The sequence below is a fragment of the Rattus norvegicus genome, chromosome 10 (genome assembly GCF_036323735.1).
Source record: "Rattus norvegicus strain BN/NHsdMcwi chromosome 10, GRCr8, whole genome shotgun sequence".
Taxonomy (NCBI): Eukaryota; Metazoa; Chordata; class Mammalia; order Rodentia; family Muridae; genus Rattus; species Rattus norvegicus.
This window is the reverse complement of record NC_086028.1, coordinates 106,042,915-106,058,591: the sequence shown is the minus strand read 5'-3', so window position 1 is coordinate 106,058,591 and position 15,677 is coordinate 106,042,915. Positions and strand designations below refer to the sequence as shown.

Here is a 15,677-nt window from a genome sequence, read left to right as displayed (position 1 = left end):
TAGGAAACAACTGCACCCACTTGACAACTCCAACCCTGGCAGCTGAGGGACACCCAGCTTGGGGAGCTGGCTCCTGAGGATGGGGCTGTACAGCTGGGGCCCTGGATCTGGGGCAAACCCTTTATACCCAGGTAGGGACAGCACCAGGCTGTCATCAGTAAGTTCTAGGGACATCTACGCTTTGCCAGTTAGACCGGAGCCACTTCAAACCTCTGGCAGACTCTGGGAGCAGCCCTGACTCCCCCTAGTTGGGTGGGTGGGCAGCAGTGAGGCCCTAGCTAAGGAGGGCACTAGGTGGGGGCAGGCGGTGGGGGGGACAAAAGAAAACATTTGCAACTTGTAAAACTGTCCTCAGTCATGTAAATTCCTTGTCAATTTCTTCTAATTAGAAACAAGGGGGAAGGGGAGTAGGAAAGGGGTAGCCCAGGAGAAACCCAATTAGCTTAATTTCCCAAACCAAATAATGTTCTTGGACGAAGCTCCACCACAGTATTGTGAAAGCTGAGAGGCCTGGCCAGCAGCCGCCAAGACACCAGTCAGCCCCACCGCCCAGAGGGAGTCCTGGGCCTGGTTCACTAGTCTGGTTCCTAGGCCTCAGACCAGCCACCTGCCCACCCTTGACAGATGCTGTCAAAACAGCTGCAGGCTTGGGGGATGGACGGGAGACTGTGTGAGTACGGAATGGCTTGGTGGACCCAGCCCACAAGTGTTCCAAGTCTGGTTCCTGGGAGGATGTGGCAGGGCCATCTAGGATGACATCAGGCCCCTGGGTGGGGCTGGGGTAGACTTCCTGGCCACACCCCAAGCAGGCCAGCCTGCACCAACCATAGCTAGCCCAGTCTGAGCAAGGCCGAGGCTATTCCGAGCTTCGGGGCTTCAAGACTCTTCTGTGCCCAAATGTGCAGAACCATTTCAAAGACCCAGACATGACAGACACCCTCAGGTCCTTAATTCGAGGAGCCACCCAAAGGCACCTTGTACTCTGCCCATATTTCAATTCCTAATGGCTCCTGGCAAGGAGAGTATTGTCATCTACCCCAACTGGGGCTCCCTCGGGATTTATTGAAACCAGCCTTACCTGCTCTCCACCTGCAGCACACCTATCTGTCCAGTACCCCAGAAGGCCCCTAGGCCTCCATCTCTGAGCTGGGTTTACCTAAAACCGGTGGTCCCTCCCACAGCCTGGGCTTATTAAGAAACTGGAATTATTAGGAGTACATCCTTCTGCCCTGGTATACACTCCCTGACATCACTAACTCTGGCTTTACGGGACTCTGTCTGGGTTCATGTCTTATCTCGACATGGGGTCACCAGAAATGGAAACATGGTCCCTGATCCAGTGCTGGCCTCGAGCCACACCACAGGAGGACATCCCCAAATTTGAACAGACCCTCAAAAGCAAAACACCTCCACCTAGTGACAGACCCTGAGATCTCTGCTCTTTCCCCCAGCCTCCTCTAGTCAGGTCTCTTGCAGATGCCCAGCTGGGAGCTGAATCACTTGCTCTTGCAATACCTAAGTGAGGAACTGTCTCAAGGGGTAGGGCTGGGGCTGGGGCAGGGGCTCCTGGCAGTCTAGAACCAGCTCAGCCCTCCCCCGAGAACACTTCCTGTCCCGAGTCCAAGAGCAGATATGGGTCAGGGTGGCTGTTTCAGAGTGTCCTCAATGAGCAGTGTGCCTGCACCCTGCACTTGTACCTGTACCTGCACCCTGTACCTGCATCCTGCACCTGTACCCAGCACCTGCACCCTGCACCTGCACCCTGCACCTGTACCCAGCACCTGCACCCTGCACCTGTACCCAGCACCTGCACCCTGCACCCTGCACCTGCACCCTGCACCCTGCACCCTGCACCTGGCGGTGGTGCCACGACATCCTCCTCTGGGTCCCACCTCGCCTGGGGAGGAGGGCTCACCTAGCCTGCTGCCTTTACTGGTACCCCTTCAGCTCACCTTCAGGATGCCTATACCCCATACCAAGCCCCACAGCACTTGCCTTTTTGGGTTCCATAGAAACGATGTTGCCCATAGAGAACATTGCTGTTTCCATGGTGATCCAAGTGGCTCACGGGTAGGAAGGTAGATGCCAGACTCCCCGAAAATCTGGGGTACGCAGGAGCTAGGGAAGCAAAGCACTGGTTGTAGAGACAATTCTTGGCTCCCCGGCCCTTACCATCCTGACCTCAAGGAGGCAAGAAGCATGCAGGCAGCCCGGGAGCAACACCCCGCAGAGCCGCTCACAGCCCACCAGTGGGAAATCAACCCATCAATACATCATATTAACTCTGACTCGACTAATACCATCCCTCCGGTGCAGCACAAATTGAATTGCTGACGGGCTAGGGGCTGGGGGGGGGGGGAGGCTGCCTTTGATGCTCTCCCAGTAGCACTTGGTGTGGTAGAAGCTTCCAGGTCAGGCAACAAAGGGGCTCAGAGAGGTGGCCCGAAAGGAAGGGTGCAGTATGGACTCTGAGTTCTCAGCTTAGAGAGAGGCAAACAAGACAGGGCCTCCAGCGGGCACCCAGAAAAACAGATGGTATGGTAGAGTTGTGCTGTACCACAGCTGGCCTGGGTGACTCACGCTCTAGCTAGGTGGGGCTAGGATGTGGCCAGTCCCCACTCACTGGAAGCCACAAGTCTCTCCCCTCAACTGAGCTCTCTATGGAAGGGTAGCATCTGCTCCTGTCTACAAGGCTCTAGGCATGGCACCAACTGCTACCTGACAACTTTAAATAGTACAAAGAGGCCCCTCTCAGACTGCAGTCTGTCCCTCAGAGGCAGCCAGAGTCCTGAAGGGCTGTGCCTCCGTGGCACAGGAATGCTAACCACAGCCTAGAGCCAATCCTACCTCGTTGACCTCGGGCCTATAGTGAGTGGCTCTTGTCCTCTGGAACAATGTCTCTTTTCCCCTGCCCCAGGAGATCCTGGCTTGCTAGAACAATGACTGAGACCCAGCAGTGAGCCCTGGGTGAGGGGTTCAAAAGCTGTGGCACTGGGAGTAGGAGAGATGACACAGTGGTTAAGAACATTGGCTGTAGCTGGGCTCCTTGGGAGGCAGAGGCAGGCTGATCTCTGAGTTCCAGGTCAGCCTGGTCTGAGTGAGTTCCAAGGCAGCCAGGGCTACAGAGAAACACTCTGTCTTGGAGAAGGGTGGGGGTGGGGACAGAGAGAGAGAAAGAGAGACAGAGAGACAGAGACAGAGGGAGACACACAGAGAGAAAAAGAGAGACAGAGAGACAAGAGATAGAGAGAGATACAGAGAGACAGACAGAAAGAGACAGAGACAGACAGAAAGAGAGAGACAGAGACAGAGGGAGACAGAGAAAGAGAGACAGAGAGACAGAGACAGAAAGACACAGAGACAGACAGAAAGAAACAGAGAAAGAAAGAGACACAGAGAGAGACAGAGACAGAGACACAGAGAGAGAATACACACACTGGCTGTTCACTCGAAGAGGATCTGGGTTCAATCCCAGCACCCAGAGTAGCTCACAAGCACCCATAACTCATCTCCAGGGAACCCAACATCCTCTGATCTTAGTGGGTACCAGGCACACATGCAGTGCAGACACGCATGCAAGCAAAAGCACTCACACACATAAAACAAAACCAGTCCATCTAAAATACTTTTAAAACAGGAAAATAAGCTGCAGCTCTGTAGAGGCTCCCCTTGGGAGGCTTCAGAATGGAGGACCAGAGGACCACCGCCTCTAGGATGATGGCTTCCTCGCTGGTACCTTCCATCAGGCCCGACAAGAGCAGAGGGACCTGACGTCCATCCAACCCATCTGGGAGTCTTGGCTGCTGGTAGCTTCTGCCCCTACCCACTGTCACCAAGACAGCGGCTAAGATATGGGGAGGGGAACTTAAGTCTCCTGCAGGCAGCTCACTGGCTCAGGCAGCTGGCTTTCTCTATTAAATGGGGTGAGGGGTCTTTAAGGAGACCGGGTCCACATGTCCTCAATGCCCAGGTCTTAAGTCAGTTCGGTAGGAATCTAAAGGCTAGTGGGGTGTGTGGGGGGTTGGAGCACTCTGAGGCCTGCCGTGAGCTGGGAAACCTGCTGGGAGGCAGGCATTTCCCCACACTACAGACTAGAAGAAAGAGAAGCAGGCAGACTGGCCTGGAGTTGGGCTCTGCATGGATGTGGTTCTGGTGTCCCCATGGAGGTCAGACCCTAGAAGAGCTTCTCTCTGGGGACACCACTGCTGTCCTAAGAGTTTCCCAACAGTCTCACTTCTCAGGCAGTGTTGGACTAAGACAAGGGAATCCTTTAGCCTCCTCGACTACGGAGGAGCAGAGAGGAGGAGGCTGCCATAGTCCCCGGGGAGGAACCCAGGGCAAGAAGTGCTGTCACTTGATAAAGGGCACTTGAGGAGCAGGCACAGGACTCTCTCAGTGTCACAGTGGAATCCCTGACAGTCTCGCAGCCCAGATTCACTTAGGCCGGCTTTACTTGGTTTCCCCCATTCTTTTACCACAGAACGCCTGTCTGTTCCTTGTTTCCAAAGGCTGATCTGCCTGGAAGCTGAGGTAGAGGAGCCTCTGTGGCATGGGGCCGGGCACTTCCGGAGCATCTGAGGTTCCCAGCTCAGGGAAAGCACTCAGAGCTGGTAAACAGTTCACAACAAGAGCACTTAAGTAGCAGAGACCACCTAGAACCCTCAGATCCCAGTGCTATGGGTCAGACCCCTGACAAACAACACCACCAGACAGTCCCTACTTCAGTGGCTCTCTGGCACCGTGCTGGGAGGAGACCTTTCCATCTGCATCACAAGGAAGGGGCCTTGTGAAGACTCAGAGATTTCCGTGACACAGAGACCTGCCTGCATGGTGTGACACCGTTGCCCAGACCAGAGCACACCCTCCGACCACACGGGAGGACTTGGGGACAGTGCCCACTGCCGGGCCTGTCCCCCTGTTGCTGAAGAGCAAGCTGAGACTGAAAGAGCTACCCCGTTGGTCTGGTGCATGTGCACACATCTGCAGCAGATGTTAGCCAGATTAAACTCAGCTCCTGGAAGACTTGACAAAAGCCAAGAGGCTTGGGTGGGAGCAGCTGGGCAGGGGGTTGGGGCCTGGGGGTGGGTAGGTAAGGCACTGCAGCTGTCCCCCGTAATTGGCTGCTGTTAAATGTTTTACGGGCCTCGTTTTTTTTGGTAAACAGAAGTCTGTAAATTCCTCCTTCCCAGACTTTTCCAGGCACAGACACCACCCCCCCCTTAGACCCCTTGATGAGGTCTGGGCATCTCCCTGCTCTCTGGGGACAGTGGACACTTGGGTAACTGAATAAGGGTGCTCTGGATGCCGTGGAAGTTTGGTGGCTGCCACTCTAGCGAGTGGGGCTGAAATCTACCGGCCGTTGCAAAGCATGGAGGAGGTTCTTTGTGTCCCAGGCCTCAGATGGGGAACTGCCTGGACATGGAAGGGCAAGAGTAAGAGAGGCAAGGAGCCCCGGAGAACACAGTGAGGAGGGGGGTCCTCTTAGCCCAGCAAGAGAAAGGCCCTTTTCTTTCCCCCAAGACTACTCCCTGAACTGAAGAAAATGGAAACTGACTTTCGAATCAGAGCAGCTGCTCTGAGACCGGAAGCCAAGGCAGGGAGATCCAGTGCCCTGAGAGGACCGAGAAGACCAAGCCTGGGTCAGGAGGGTCTAGGGAGGATCCTGGTAGGGGTGGCCTGAGCATCAGGGAGAAGACACTGGGGCAGAGAGAGCCTCACAACTCACACCTCTGACCACCAGGTCTGCTTAGCCCCTTCCCCTGCTGCGAAGTCCAGACCCCAGGACCTCGCTTTCTCTACAGCCTCTGTGCCCGACTGCTCCAATGATCACGTGACAGATCGGAGGCCACCTGCTACCCTGGAACTCCTGACGGACTTGGGGAAGCAGACCTGGGTAGGTGTGGAAGTTGGGTTTAGGATGCTCCATCCTGCTCTACTTAGGCTGCCACAACTACCAAAGCCCTTGGTGATGGTGAACATGAGGATTCCTGATCAACAGGCAGAACACTGAAAGACAAGGCAACAGGGCAGGCAGGTAAACGGGTACCTGGCTAGGGAAGCCATGAATAAGGTAGGAGCCCTCTCTGCCCACCCAGAAGGAGCAGATATCTAGAAGGTTCTCAGATGGGCTACAAACCTCCGCTTTCCTGGGGCATGAGGGATGGTTCCTGCTCAAGTGCCCCGGCTCCTGTTTTCCGTTACTTAGGATGCTGCCACACAGAGGACAGCACAGCGACTTGGTGCTAGCCCTCTCCCAGACCCCTGCCTTTCGCTTACAGCCAGTGATTTCCACTGCAGTTAATTCACCAATGGACCACGAGTGCTGGGCTAAGAATCCCAAAGCTAGATTCTCATGCTGCTTAATTGACTAGTAATGTCTGCCCTGGGAACAGGCAGGATGTGGCCGCCAGTTCGCAGGATACTTGCCATCTCTGCTACAGTGACTGAAGGGGGTAACCTAGCAACAACCCAAGATCTCCCGGCCAAGGGCCCCTCCTTCAGGGTCTCCTCACTCCATTTGGTTGGATTCCTAGTCATCCAGGCCAGGATTTCAAACTGCGGCTCCCAGGATTGACCACCCAAGTGGCTGGAGATTAGAATGGCACCCTTCAGGGTATGTCTCCTCCCTCAGGCTTGCAGAGTGCTGACCCACAACTGCTCAGGGAACAGGGCCCTGCAGTCTCCATATCCCAAGGCTGAGAGGAATAACTAAGTGCCCAAGGGGCCAGGCTCCCATGGGCAGGCTGCCCTGGATCCAGAGGGACAGCCCTCCACATCACAGAGAGGCGCCTGGCCAGTAGGCGGGATGAGGGGGCTGGGAAACTCAACTGACGACGAGCAAACTATGGAACAGGAGTATCTTGGATGTGGCCCCAACCTGCTGGCATCTAGGACAACAGTCCTGCCACACACAGCTTCAGCAGCCATCCTTGGTGGTCCACTGTGCCGGGTCTCCACTCACGGGCGGTGAACAGGTGCATCTGGCTGGCAACTGTTTTTGCCCAGGTTAGACTCAAGGGTCCAGGAAGAATTTTGCCTAGTGACCATGGCCATTTCATGCCCTTCTACCCCCAAATGTACATCTGAGGAAGGGCGCAAAGTGAAAGAGCTGTCTGTACAACACTAGTCCTGTCACAGTCTGTGTCCGGGCAGCTCTGATAACCCGTGTGCCTCACAGGTGAGGACACAGCTTCAAAGCCTCTGAGCACGGGGAGGCTAACGTGGTGCCTGAGGTTGGGACAACCCGAGTGAAGCTCTGACACCCTGTAGCTGCTTCCTGACGGCTTCAGCGAGGCTGGAGGAGTTCTAACCAGTGGGACACCCCGATTCCCAGGGCAGAGTCCAAGAGTTCACTCCATGGTGTCCTCCACATTTTGGAACAGGTTTTCCTAATTTGTCCAGTGGGTCCTTGTGGATAAGGGTGCAGACGGAATGGGGTTCTGAAAGGGGACATTTCACTCAGAGACCGCAGGTGCAGGGACAGCTCAGCAGTTAAGTGCGTGCCGCTCCTGCAGGGGACTCAAGTTCTGTTCCCAGCACCCACATCTGATGGCTCACAACTACTTAGCTTCGGGAGACCCGATGCCCTCTTCTGGATTCTACAAGCACCTGCACTCACATCCACACATACCCGTACAAACTCACGTAGAGAAACCCATTCATACACGTAATTAAAAATTAAAAATACATCTTAAGAAGCAAAAAAAGGGAGAGACTGAAAAGCGCAAAGGCTCCTTCCCACAGCGGCAACGAGGGGACAGAGACCAAGGGATCGTTGCAATTTAGAGACCAGACTGGTCTTCATAGCAAGTTCCACACCAGCCAGAGTTACACGGTGAGTCCGTTTTAAGAAAACTAAATGAGGGCTGGAGAGATGGCTCAGCGGTTAAGAGCACTGACTGCTCTTCCAGAGGTCCTGAGTTCAATTCCCAGCAACCACATGGTGGCTCACAACCATCTGTAATGGGATCTGACGCCCTCTTCTGGTGTGTCTGAAGACAGCGACAGTGTACTCACATACATAAGATAAATAAATCCGAAAGAAAGAAAGAAAGAAAGAAAGAAAGAAAGAAAGAAAGAGAAAACTAAATGAGATAGAAGCATCCAGGGTCTGAAGAAATAGTGTTAGGGCAGGCGCAGCCACTAGGGGGCAGTTCCAGGGGATGGAGTCTGATGGGCCACAGAAGCCTTTGGCCCACCCATGAGGGTGGATGTTGGATAGGACCTGTCTCCTGGATGGACAAGTTCCAGCCCCTGCTTACCCCTGTGGTAAGTCTTGGGGCCTCATAAGGTATTGAGGGAGACAGAGGCCACTGGAGAAACGAGTGAGTGTGTGGGGTCTGGAGGAGCAGGGTACACTTGGTGGTGGCTCTTGTGTGTGGCTCCTGTCTCACTGGAACCCAGCCAGACACCGATGGAGAAGTGGCCACCAGGGTGGGTGTGGCTTTCACAGAAGCTGGCTAGGCAGGCAGCCAGTGCTGGCACGTGTACCCATGGCTCCCCCTCCAGGTGGCATAAGAGACCAGGACTAGCAGGGCTGAGTCAGCTCCAAGCTCCTGTATCCATCCCCAACCCCCTAGCAACAGCATCCTCTTTCATTGCCCTGTGGGTGGTCCCGAGCAGGCAGGGGGTGTGGGGGAGCTCACTGACAATAGGACCAGCTGTGCTGCACCACACCCCAGCACCATCCACTCAGGCCAGGTTGGCAACTAGCCACTCACCTCTGCCCCAGGCTAGTTCTGCTGTCCACCCTACCCTGAAGCCCTGCCGTCCACTTCTGGCAAGACCTATCATCTTGGGTGAGCCAAGGGGCCAGAAGGCCTGGGGCTCAACAAGCAGGTCCTGCTCAGGGCCAGATGTTACAGGGCGGCTCCTCCAACACCAGGGTGCATCCCTTGAACCCCCCCAGCTGTTCCAGGGACACAGGAAGCCTGAGCCCCCGCTCCACAGCTGCCTTACAGATGGTGAAGAGAGGGTGTTCTGGCTGTCTGAGAGTCCCTGTCAAGAGTAGGAGGGCACCTATGGTTAACTCCCATGTGAAGCTAGCCACATGAAGCTAGATAGTCAGTCCTATCTGCCCGGCCTACCTGCCCTACACAAGAAGGCTCAGGGCAGGAAGGAAGCAGTGAGCAAGCTAGGGAGAGTCCCCACATCTCTCCATTCTAGGGTGGTTTAAGGAAGCAGGACAAGGGTAAGGCTGGGCCTCCTGGCCTATTGCCCAGGAAGCCCCCATGCTGATGGCCCCCATTCTTTGGCCCTGTCGCGTGCCCCCTGCCTGCCTTGCCCCCCGCCCTCCTGTACACACATGGCCGAGAAACAGGCCCCAGCACGTGGAGCCAGCTGGCACCCCGTCAGACTAGCAGCCAGGCACTCTGCCAGGGCAGCCAGCCAGACTGCCACTCGCTCCTACCCCGCCCGCCCTGGCCTCTACCGCACAGAGCAGGCTGCACCATGTGGCCTGTCAGGGAGTAAGACTGCAGACGCAGACGTAGAAGACAGGGGAACCCCTGCGGGGAAGGGGGGGGAACACCCTAGGGTGGGGAGGAGCCGACAGTGAGAGGGGGTAACCTGAGGCTGCGGCCAGAAAGGTATGCATTGTCACATGACTCCAGACGGATGTGCCGCCACTCTCGTGACTCTCGTGGGACTCGGGAAGGTTGCAAGTGTGCAACTTCCCACTCCAGGACGGCTGCTTCTCCACACACCTGTCTCCAGCCACCCCCAGTGGGCCCTGTACTCTGCCGTGTGGAGCCCCGAACATCCTGCTTCTTGTATGGCATGCACCTGTGCTGGCCCTCCCCTACCTGACTCTGGGAACTTTGTCTTGCACCTGCCACCGTGGGTGCCCAGCAGCGGGCAAAGAGACCCCTGCTGCCCTTGGAGCTGGTCTCAGAGACAAAAGCCCTCTCCTTGTGACACAGCCAGGCCTCTATTACAGACTCGAATGCAGGGTGGGGGACAGAGCTGAGAGCTCTCCACAGCGTACTGTCTGGATACTACTGGCTTTCACCAGCCAAGTGGGCATCCTTGGGGCTCGGCCTTGGAAACAGGACCTGCAGAGGCTGGGCCTCATGTGGGGTCTGAGGTTTGAGGCTACTCAGGGTGGGTCATAAGCAACTCTACCAGACGACCGTTGATACAAGGGGAAGTAAATGGTTGTGGGTGTTGCCAGCAAGCCTCCGCTCACCCTTCGGAGTGAGTGGCCCAATAGGGAACAGGACTGGGCTCTAGGGCAGGTGGTGCCACCCACAAACTGCCCTTCTTGCTGGGGGTGTCTCCTGGGGTAGGATGGAGAGGAAGCAGGCTTATGTGTCTCTACCGAGTAGGAGGTGAGCCAACATTCCTGGCCGACATTGATAACAAGGACGGATACCAGGTCGGGTGGCCCAGGGGCCACCTATGGTCAGTCCAGGGATGCAGCTCTCTGGAGTAGCCTCCACAGCCTGTCCCTCCTGCTTGACCACCCTCATCCCTTCCTGCAAACATCCCTGAGAGCCAGATGCTGTGGCCAGCTGGGAGATGCCCAGCAGACACAAAAGGCTGGTCGGAGAATAGGGAGCGAGTGTTTCCTGCAGGGCTTGGGGGCCACCCACAGCTGGCCAGGGAGTCTCTTACTAGGGCTCAGTCCTGCCAACCCCAGTCTCCACCCAAGACTCTGTTGGGAAGGCAGGAAAAGAAAGCATCCCAGGTGGGATACCGATTTGGTTCTCGAGACCTGGTTGGCCTACCCTCTACCCAGGAGAGAGCTGCTTCTTATCACTTGTCCAACATGTATGCTCCGAGCAGAGCCCAAAGACCAGATTACTCTAACAACTGTCCCTCACTTGTCACCTGTCCTGTTTGGAAAACAGCCCCTTCTTGTTGCACAAAGAGAGGTCTCTCAGGCTTCCAGCAGTGCCGGGGCGCTAATCTCTCAGCCTAGAACACGGGACGGGCTGTGCGCCGTGTGTGGGTCCACTGCGCTCTGTAAACAGGCGCCTGAGTGCGGCAGTCATTGAGTTACGGCAGTGCCTGGTGCCAGGAGCGAGAGCTCTGTGTGCCCGCTGCCAACTGCAATTACCTCCCTCGTGCCAGCCAGGGAGGGGGGGTTAACCCTTCCTGCACCAAGGGGGATACACAGTCGAGGGAAAACAGGCAATGACCAAGCCCAGGGACGTTGAGGACCCGGGGCCACCTTCCAAGTTATAAAACCAAAGTGCAAAGCAGACCTCAGACATCTGGACAAGGTTGCGTTCGAGTCTGAGAAAAGCCCGGGAGAGGACTGGAGGTCCCAACGGGGCTCTAGAGACCGTTCTGTTTCGTGGTGTCTGAGAGCAACAGGTACCTCTGGGGCGCCAGACTACACCAAGTGCAAGCAAGGCTGGAGGCCGAGGAGGAGGAGGCTTACCATAGGCAGGGCTGGAGAGGGGGTGGGAGAAACAGCAGTCTCTGCCTGCTGACAGCTCTCCTCTCCCTGTCTCTCCTTCCCAGCTGACACATCTGGAACCCATGCCTGCTTGAGTCTGGGGAGGTGGGGGCAGGCCATGGTGGAGGGCACAGCCCAGTCCGGCTGGCCCAGCTGCATTCCACATTTCTTCAGTTCCCTGGAGCCCTCCCTGCCCAACATCTGGAGCACACATCTGGCCAGGACCAGTGCCTACTGGGGCCATCCCATTTCCAACCAATTACCACCTCCCCTGAGAGCCTTCCTCAGCAGGGAGGCAGCCCCCGCCCCCCTGCCCTAGCACACTTGACAGGGCCTGCCAGCAGGGCTTCTCCAGTCGGTCTCTCCTGCAATAGAGTCAGGAGCCGGGGACCTGACTTACCTTCGTGGGAGTGGGAGAACCAGATCTGAGAGGTGGCAGGGTGGGATCCTCGGTAGGCCGGCTCAGAAGGAGAGGATGTGGGGCCGTTGGGGTGTGCAGACGCAGCTGAGCCCAGGCTGCTGGTGAGGAAGCTGCCCATGAAAGAGGAGGCTGGGGGGTTTCCCATCAGACGGCTGCTGGCTGTGGACACAGGACAGGGGTGAGTGTGTGGACACTCCATGGCACAGCATTAGAAGCACAAAGCCATTCCTCAAAGCCCTCCTTCAGGGTGTCCCTCAGGTACCCTCGCTCCCACGGAGCCTTTGCCCATATCATCCCTCATCAACACCATCAAAACCTACACCACTGCCACCAACCATATCACCACCACGGCTACCTACATCACCCCCATAGAGCACTGCCATAGCCAGCCATATCACCATCGTCACTATCCACATAATTTGGCCACCATCATGTCCTTACCACCACTACCATCCAGATCACCACCAACCAGATCACCAACAACAACCACCACCAACAACCAGATCACTACTACCAGATCACCCCATCACCATCACCACCCACATCATCACTGCTACCCAGATCACCAACAACCAGATCACCAACAACCAGATCACTACTACCAGATCACCCCATCACCATCACCACCCACATCACCATCATCACCCACATCACCACTACTACCCAGATCACTACCACCCAGATTACCACCACCAACCAGATCACCACCACCACCAACAACAACAACCAGATCACTACTACCATCCAGATTACCACCACCAACCAAATCACCACTACTACCCAGATCACGCCCCCATCACCACCACCACTCACATCATCACTACTACCCACATCACCACTACCACCCAAATCACCACTAACAGCAATTACCAGATCACTACTACTACCCAGATCACCCCCATCACCACTACCACCCACACCACCACTACCACCCATATCACCACCACTACCCACATCACTAACAACAATCAGATCACCACCAACAACAACCAGATCACTACCACAACCCACATCACCACCACCATCACCATCACTATCTACTCCCACGCTTCCATTCCTATCACCACTACCACCCACACCACCACTACCAATAACAATAGATGTACCATCACCACCGCCGCTGCCACACCAATCACATTCACCATGACCAACAACTCTATCAGTATCCCCATCAGTAACCGAGTCACCTAGCTGTCACTGTAAGCCCACGCGTCACCTCCACCGTAATAAACCTATCACCACCAACTAGGTGCTTGGTGTGGTGTCAAAACCACGTTTAGGACCCATGGTGGACAGTCTCTCTGTGGGTGGGCCTTCTCCTTAGCGTGGCTCTTCGGCCTCGACATTGGCACCCAAAGACTTCTCTGATGCCAGTGGGCTTGCCAGCAAGTTTTGCCTCACTGAGAGGGCCCAGGTGAGGTTCTAGAACCAGCAAGATCCCAACTGGAGGGTGTGGGCCGGTGCTGTAGGGAAGGAGGTCCCTGCCCTGCCCTGCCCTGCCCTGCCCTGCCCTGCCCTGCCCTGGACAGCATGGGAGAAACGTCTTTACTTTTCCAAGTACCGCTTAACTGGTTAGTTAGACAAGGGGCCCCAGTCCCGGGTGAATAAGGGGAGACTGGACTGGAAGATAGACTAGTCAGGAGAAGAGTCCAGGACCAGCCTCCGATGGAGTTGACATTGAGCAGAAGATGGTCAGTTATCTGATAGAGCCCCGGGCTTCTCGGGCTGGGCCAGCCTTTTTCTCCATGGCCTGGGAATGCAGCAGATGGTGAGCCTCCCCTGACCCTAGGTCAGCCTCCACAACCTGCTCACCCTCCTCTCCTGCTCACCAGCCAGCTGCAACCTCCACTGGAGGCTGGCATGGTCTATGCCCCGTCTCTGCCAGAGTCCAGCAGTCAGGGCCAGGCCAAGTAAGTCTCCCTGGTTGTCATGGCTACCAGCTCTAGTCCACACATCACATACGTGCACAGAAAGCCTCTGCACACAGGGCCGTTCGGTGGGTGGTCTGAGCCGGGCTGCCGTGCTGGTCTTTTAACCCAGCATGTTGCCCTGGTACCTTGCCACTTCTCTCCCTGGGCAGGGAGCCTAGTCCATGGCCATCCTGGGGTGGAGGGCAGGCAGCGTAGGGTGGAGCCTGGCCAGCCCAAGGTGAGTCATGGCAGTAGCTTCCCGCCCAGGAGGCAGGGGAATTGGTATATTGGTGATGCCTCACCTCGCCTGGCTTGGCTCTGGGAACTTCCCAAACAGAGGGTGACTCAGTAGGGAAGCAGTCAGTAGGGGAGGGGACTGCCCCGTGGGACCCTGGCATCTATACTGAGTTCCACTAGCTTCCAGCCTAGTGGTTGGAAAGTGGTTTCTTCCGCTCCTGATCTGCGGGGATGGATGGGGTGCACAGTGGAGGAGACCTTAGTCATGCCCAGAGGTGGGGTATGGGAATGCTGACCCGGGCAGAGCTAAAAGGGGTCCTCTGCTTTGTGCAGAGGACCACGAAGAACATAATGAAGGTACCCAAGAGCCAGGGACTTCCCGGACAAGACCACATGGCTGGGATTGCCAAGGGACCCAGTCCAGACCACAGGCGTGTCCACGCCAGGGGAGGAGACTCCAGGCTGGGAAGGGAAGTGTTGGCCTCCCTGCCCTGCTCCAGGGACTGTGGGGGGCCATGCTTGTGGGCTGAGTGTGGCCGCTCCAGCTGCAGACTTTCTGCCCGCCCCTGCCTAGCTGGCCCAGAATCTCCCAGGCCTCCTACTCCTGCTATCCCACCCCACCCCACCCCGCCCCCGCACCCTTTTAGAGAAGCACCGCCCATGGGAAGCAATAGAGTCCAAAAGTTGGGTCTGCAAAACCGATTTTCTCCAGGCTCTCAGCCTGGGAGTGGAGCACCTGGAGTTCTCTCACATCACAGTGGACACGGTGGCTGCTGGACCCACGGACCCACGAAACTGACGCAAGGCTACAGCTCCTCCATTGTCCCCTGACAAGGAAGGGGACCAGCAGGAGAACTCACTGGCCAAAATCCTACAGCTCACCAAAGAACCAGCCACTGGGTCTGGGCAGTTAGCAGGGAGTCCGAGTAACTAGGCCCTCAAGTCAGAGCCCAGGGTGCCTTAGGCCATCACGTTCCAACCTAGGAGATCCATCTTGACCCCGAAAGGGAATACAGTTGACCCTTTGCTCCGACATGGTCTCAGAAGAGGGTCCTTCTGATCGGAGGCCTGAGGAACAATACAAAAGCCTCTGCTCAGCTGAATAAGGACAAGGGCTGCTCCAGTGAGAGGCTGGTAGACCTGAGCCAAGGTTTTCCAGCCTGGGGGCCCTCGTCACGCCATTATCGGCCTGTATTCTAACCTGGGGGTCTCTCAGGGAGTTTCCCTATACAGATGCTACCACCAAGCCCGTTAAAGCAGGGGCTGCTGCCCGTGGAGCCTGTGAAATTAAAGGGGGTGGGGGCAGGCCACAGCTCTCCCCCTCTAGCAGGTTTCCGTGCCTTTCCTCCTCCACCCTCATGTTGAATAGTGAAGAGGGGAACACAATGTCCCCACCCAGATGCCACATCTGTCCAAGCAGGAAAAGTGGGGGGAATCCCCAGCCTGCCCAGAGGTCACTGCCACGAGTGTTTCAAGGGACCCCCTTCTGGGCACTGCTGACCTTGGCACAGTTCTCTTACAGCATATAGCCAACTTCCTGGGACACTGCTCCAGGGGACTTCATTCCCTGCAGCAGTTTGGGGTGCCTCAGGCAGGCCCAGCGTAGCCCACATGTGATCTTGACTCTCTGCCTTTGGAGGAGTGGGGCTCTCCCCACTGTCCACGTCCTGGTGGGAAAACTCCAAGAGCTCCCGTAGGCCTTGCC

The 15,677-nt window shown here is 56.4% G+C and overlaps 1 protein-coding gene across 5 annotated transcripts in view; it reads right to left on the bottom strand.

Annotated features, from left to right (window-relative positions):
• The window catches only part of Bahcc1 (BAH domain and coiled-coil containing 1), a 61,165-nt gene that overhangs the window by 23,107 nt on the left and 22,381 nt on the right, over positions 1–15,677 (bottom strand). For all 5 annotated transcript variants that reach the window (XM_063270200.1, XM_063270201.1, XM_063270199.1 and 2 more), the window contains exons 3-4: positions 11,805–11,984; positions 1,996–2,118 (exon numbers count right to left, since the gene is read on the bottom strand). In XM_063270200.1, coding sequence (XP_063126270.1) covers positions 1,996–2,118; positions 11,805–11,984 — 303 coding nt within the window. The remainder of the gene's footprint in view (positions 1–1,995; positions 2,119–11,804; positions 11,985–15,677) is intronic.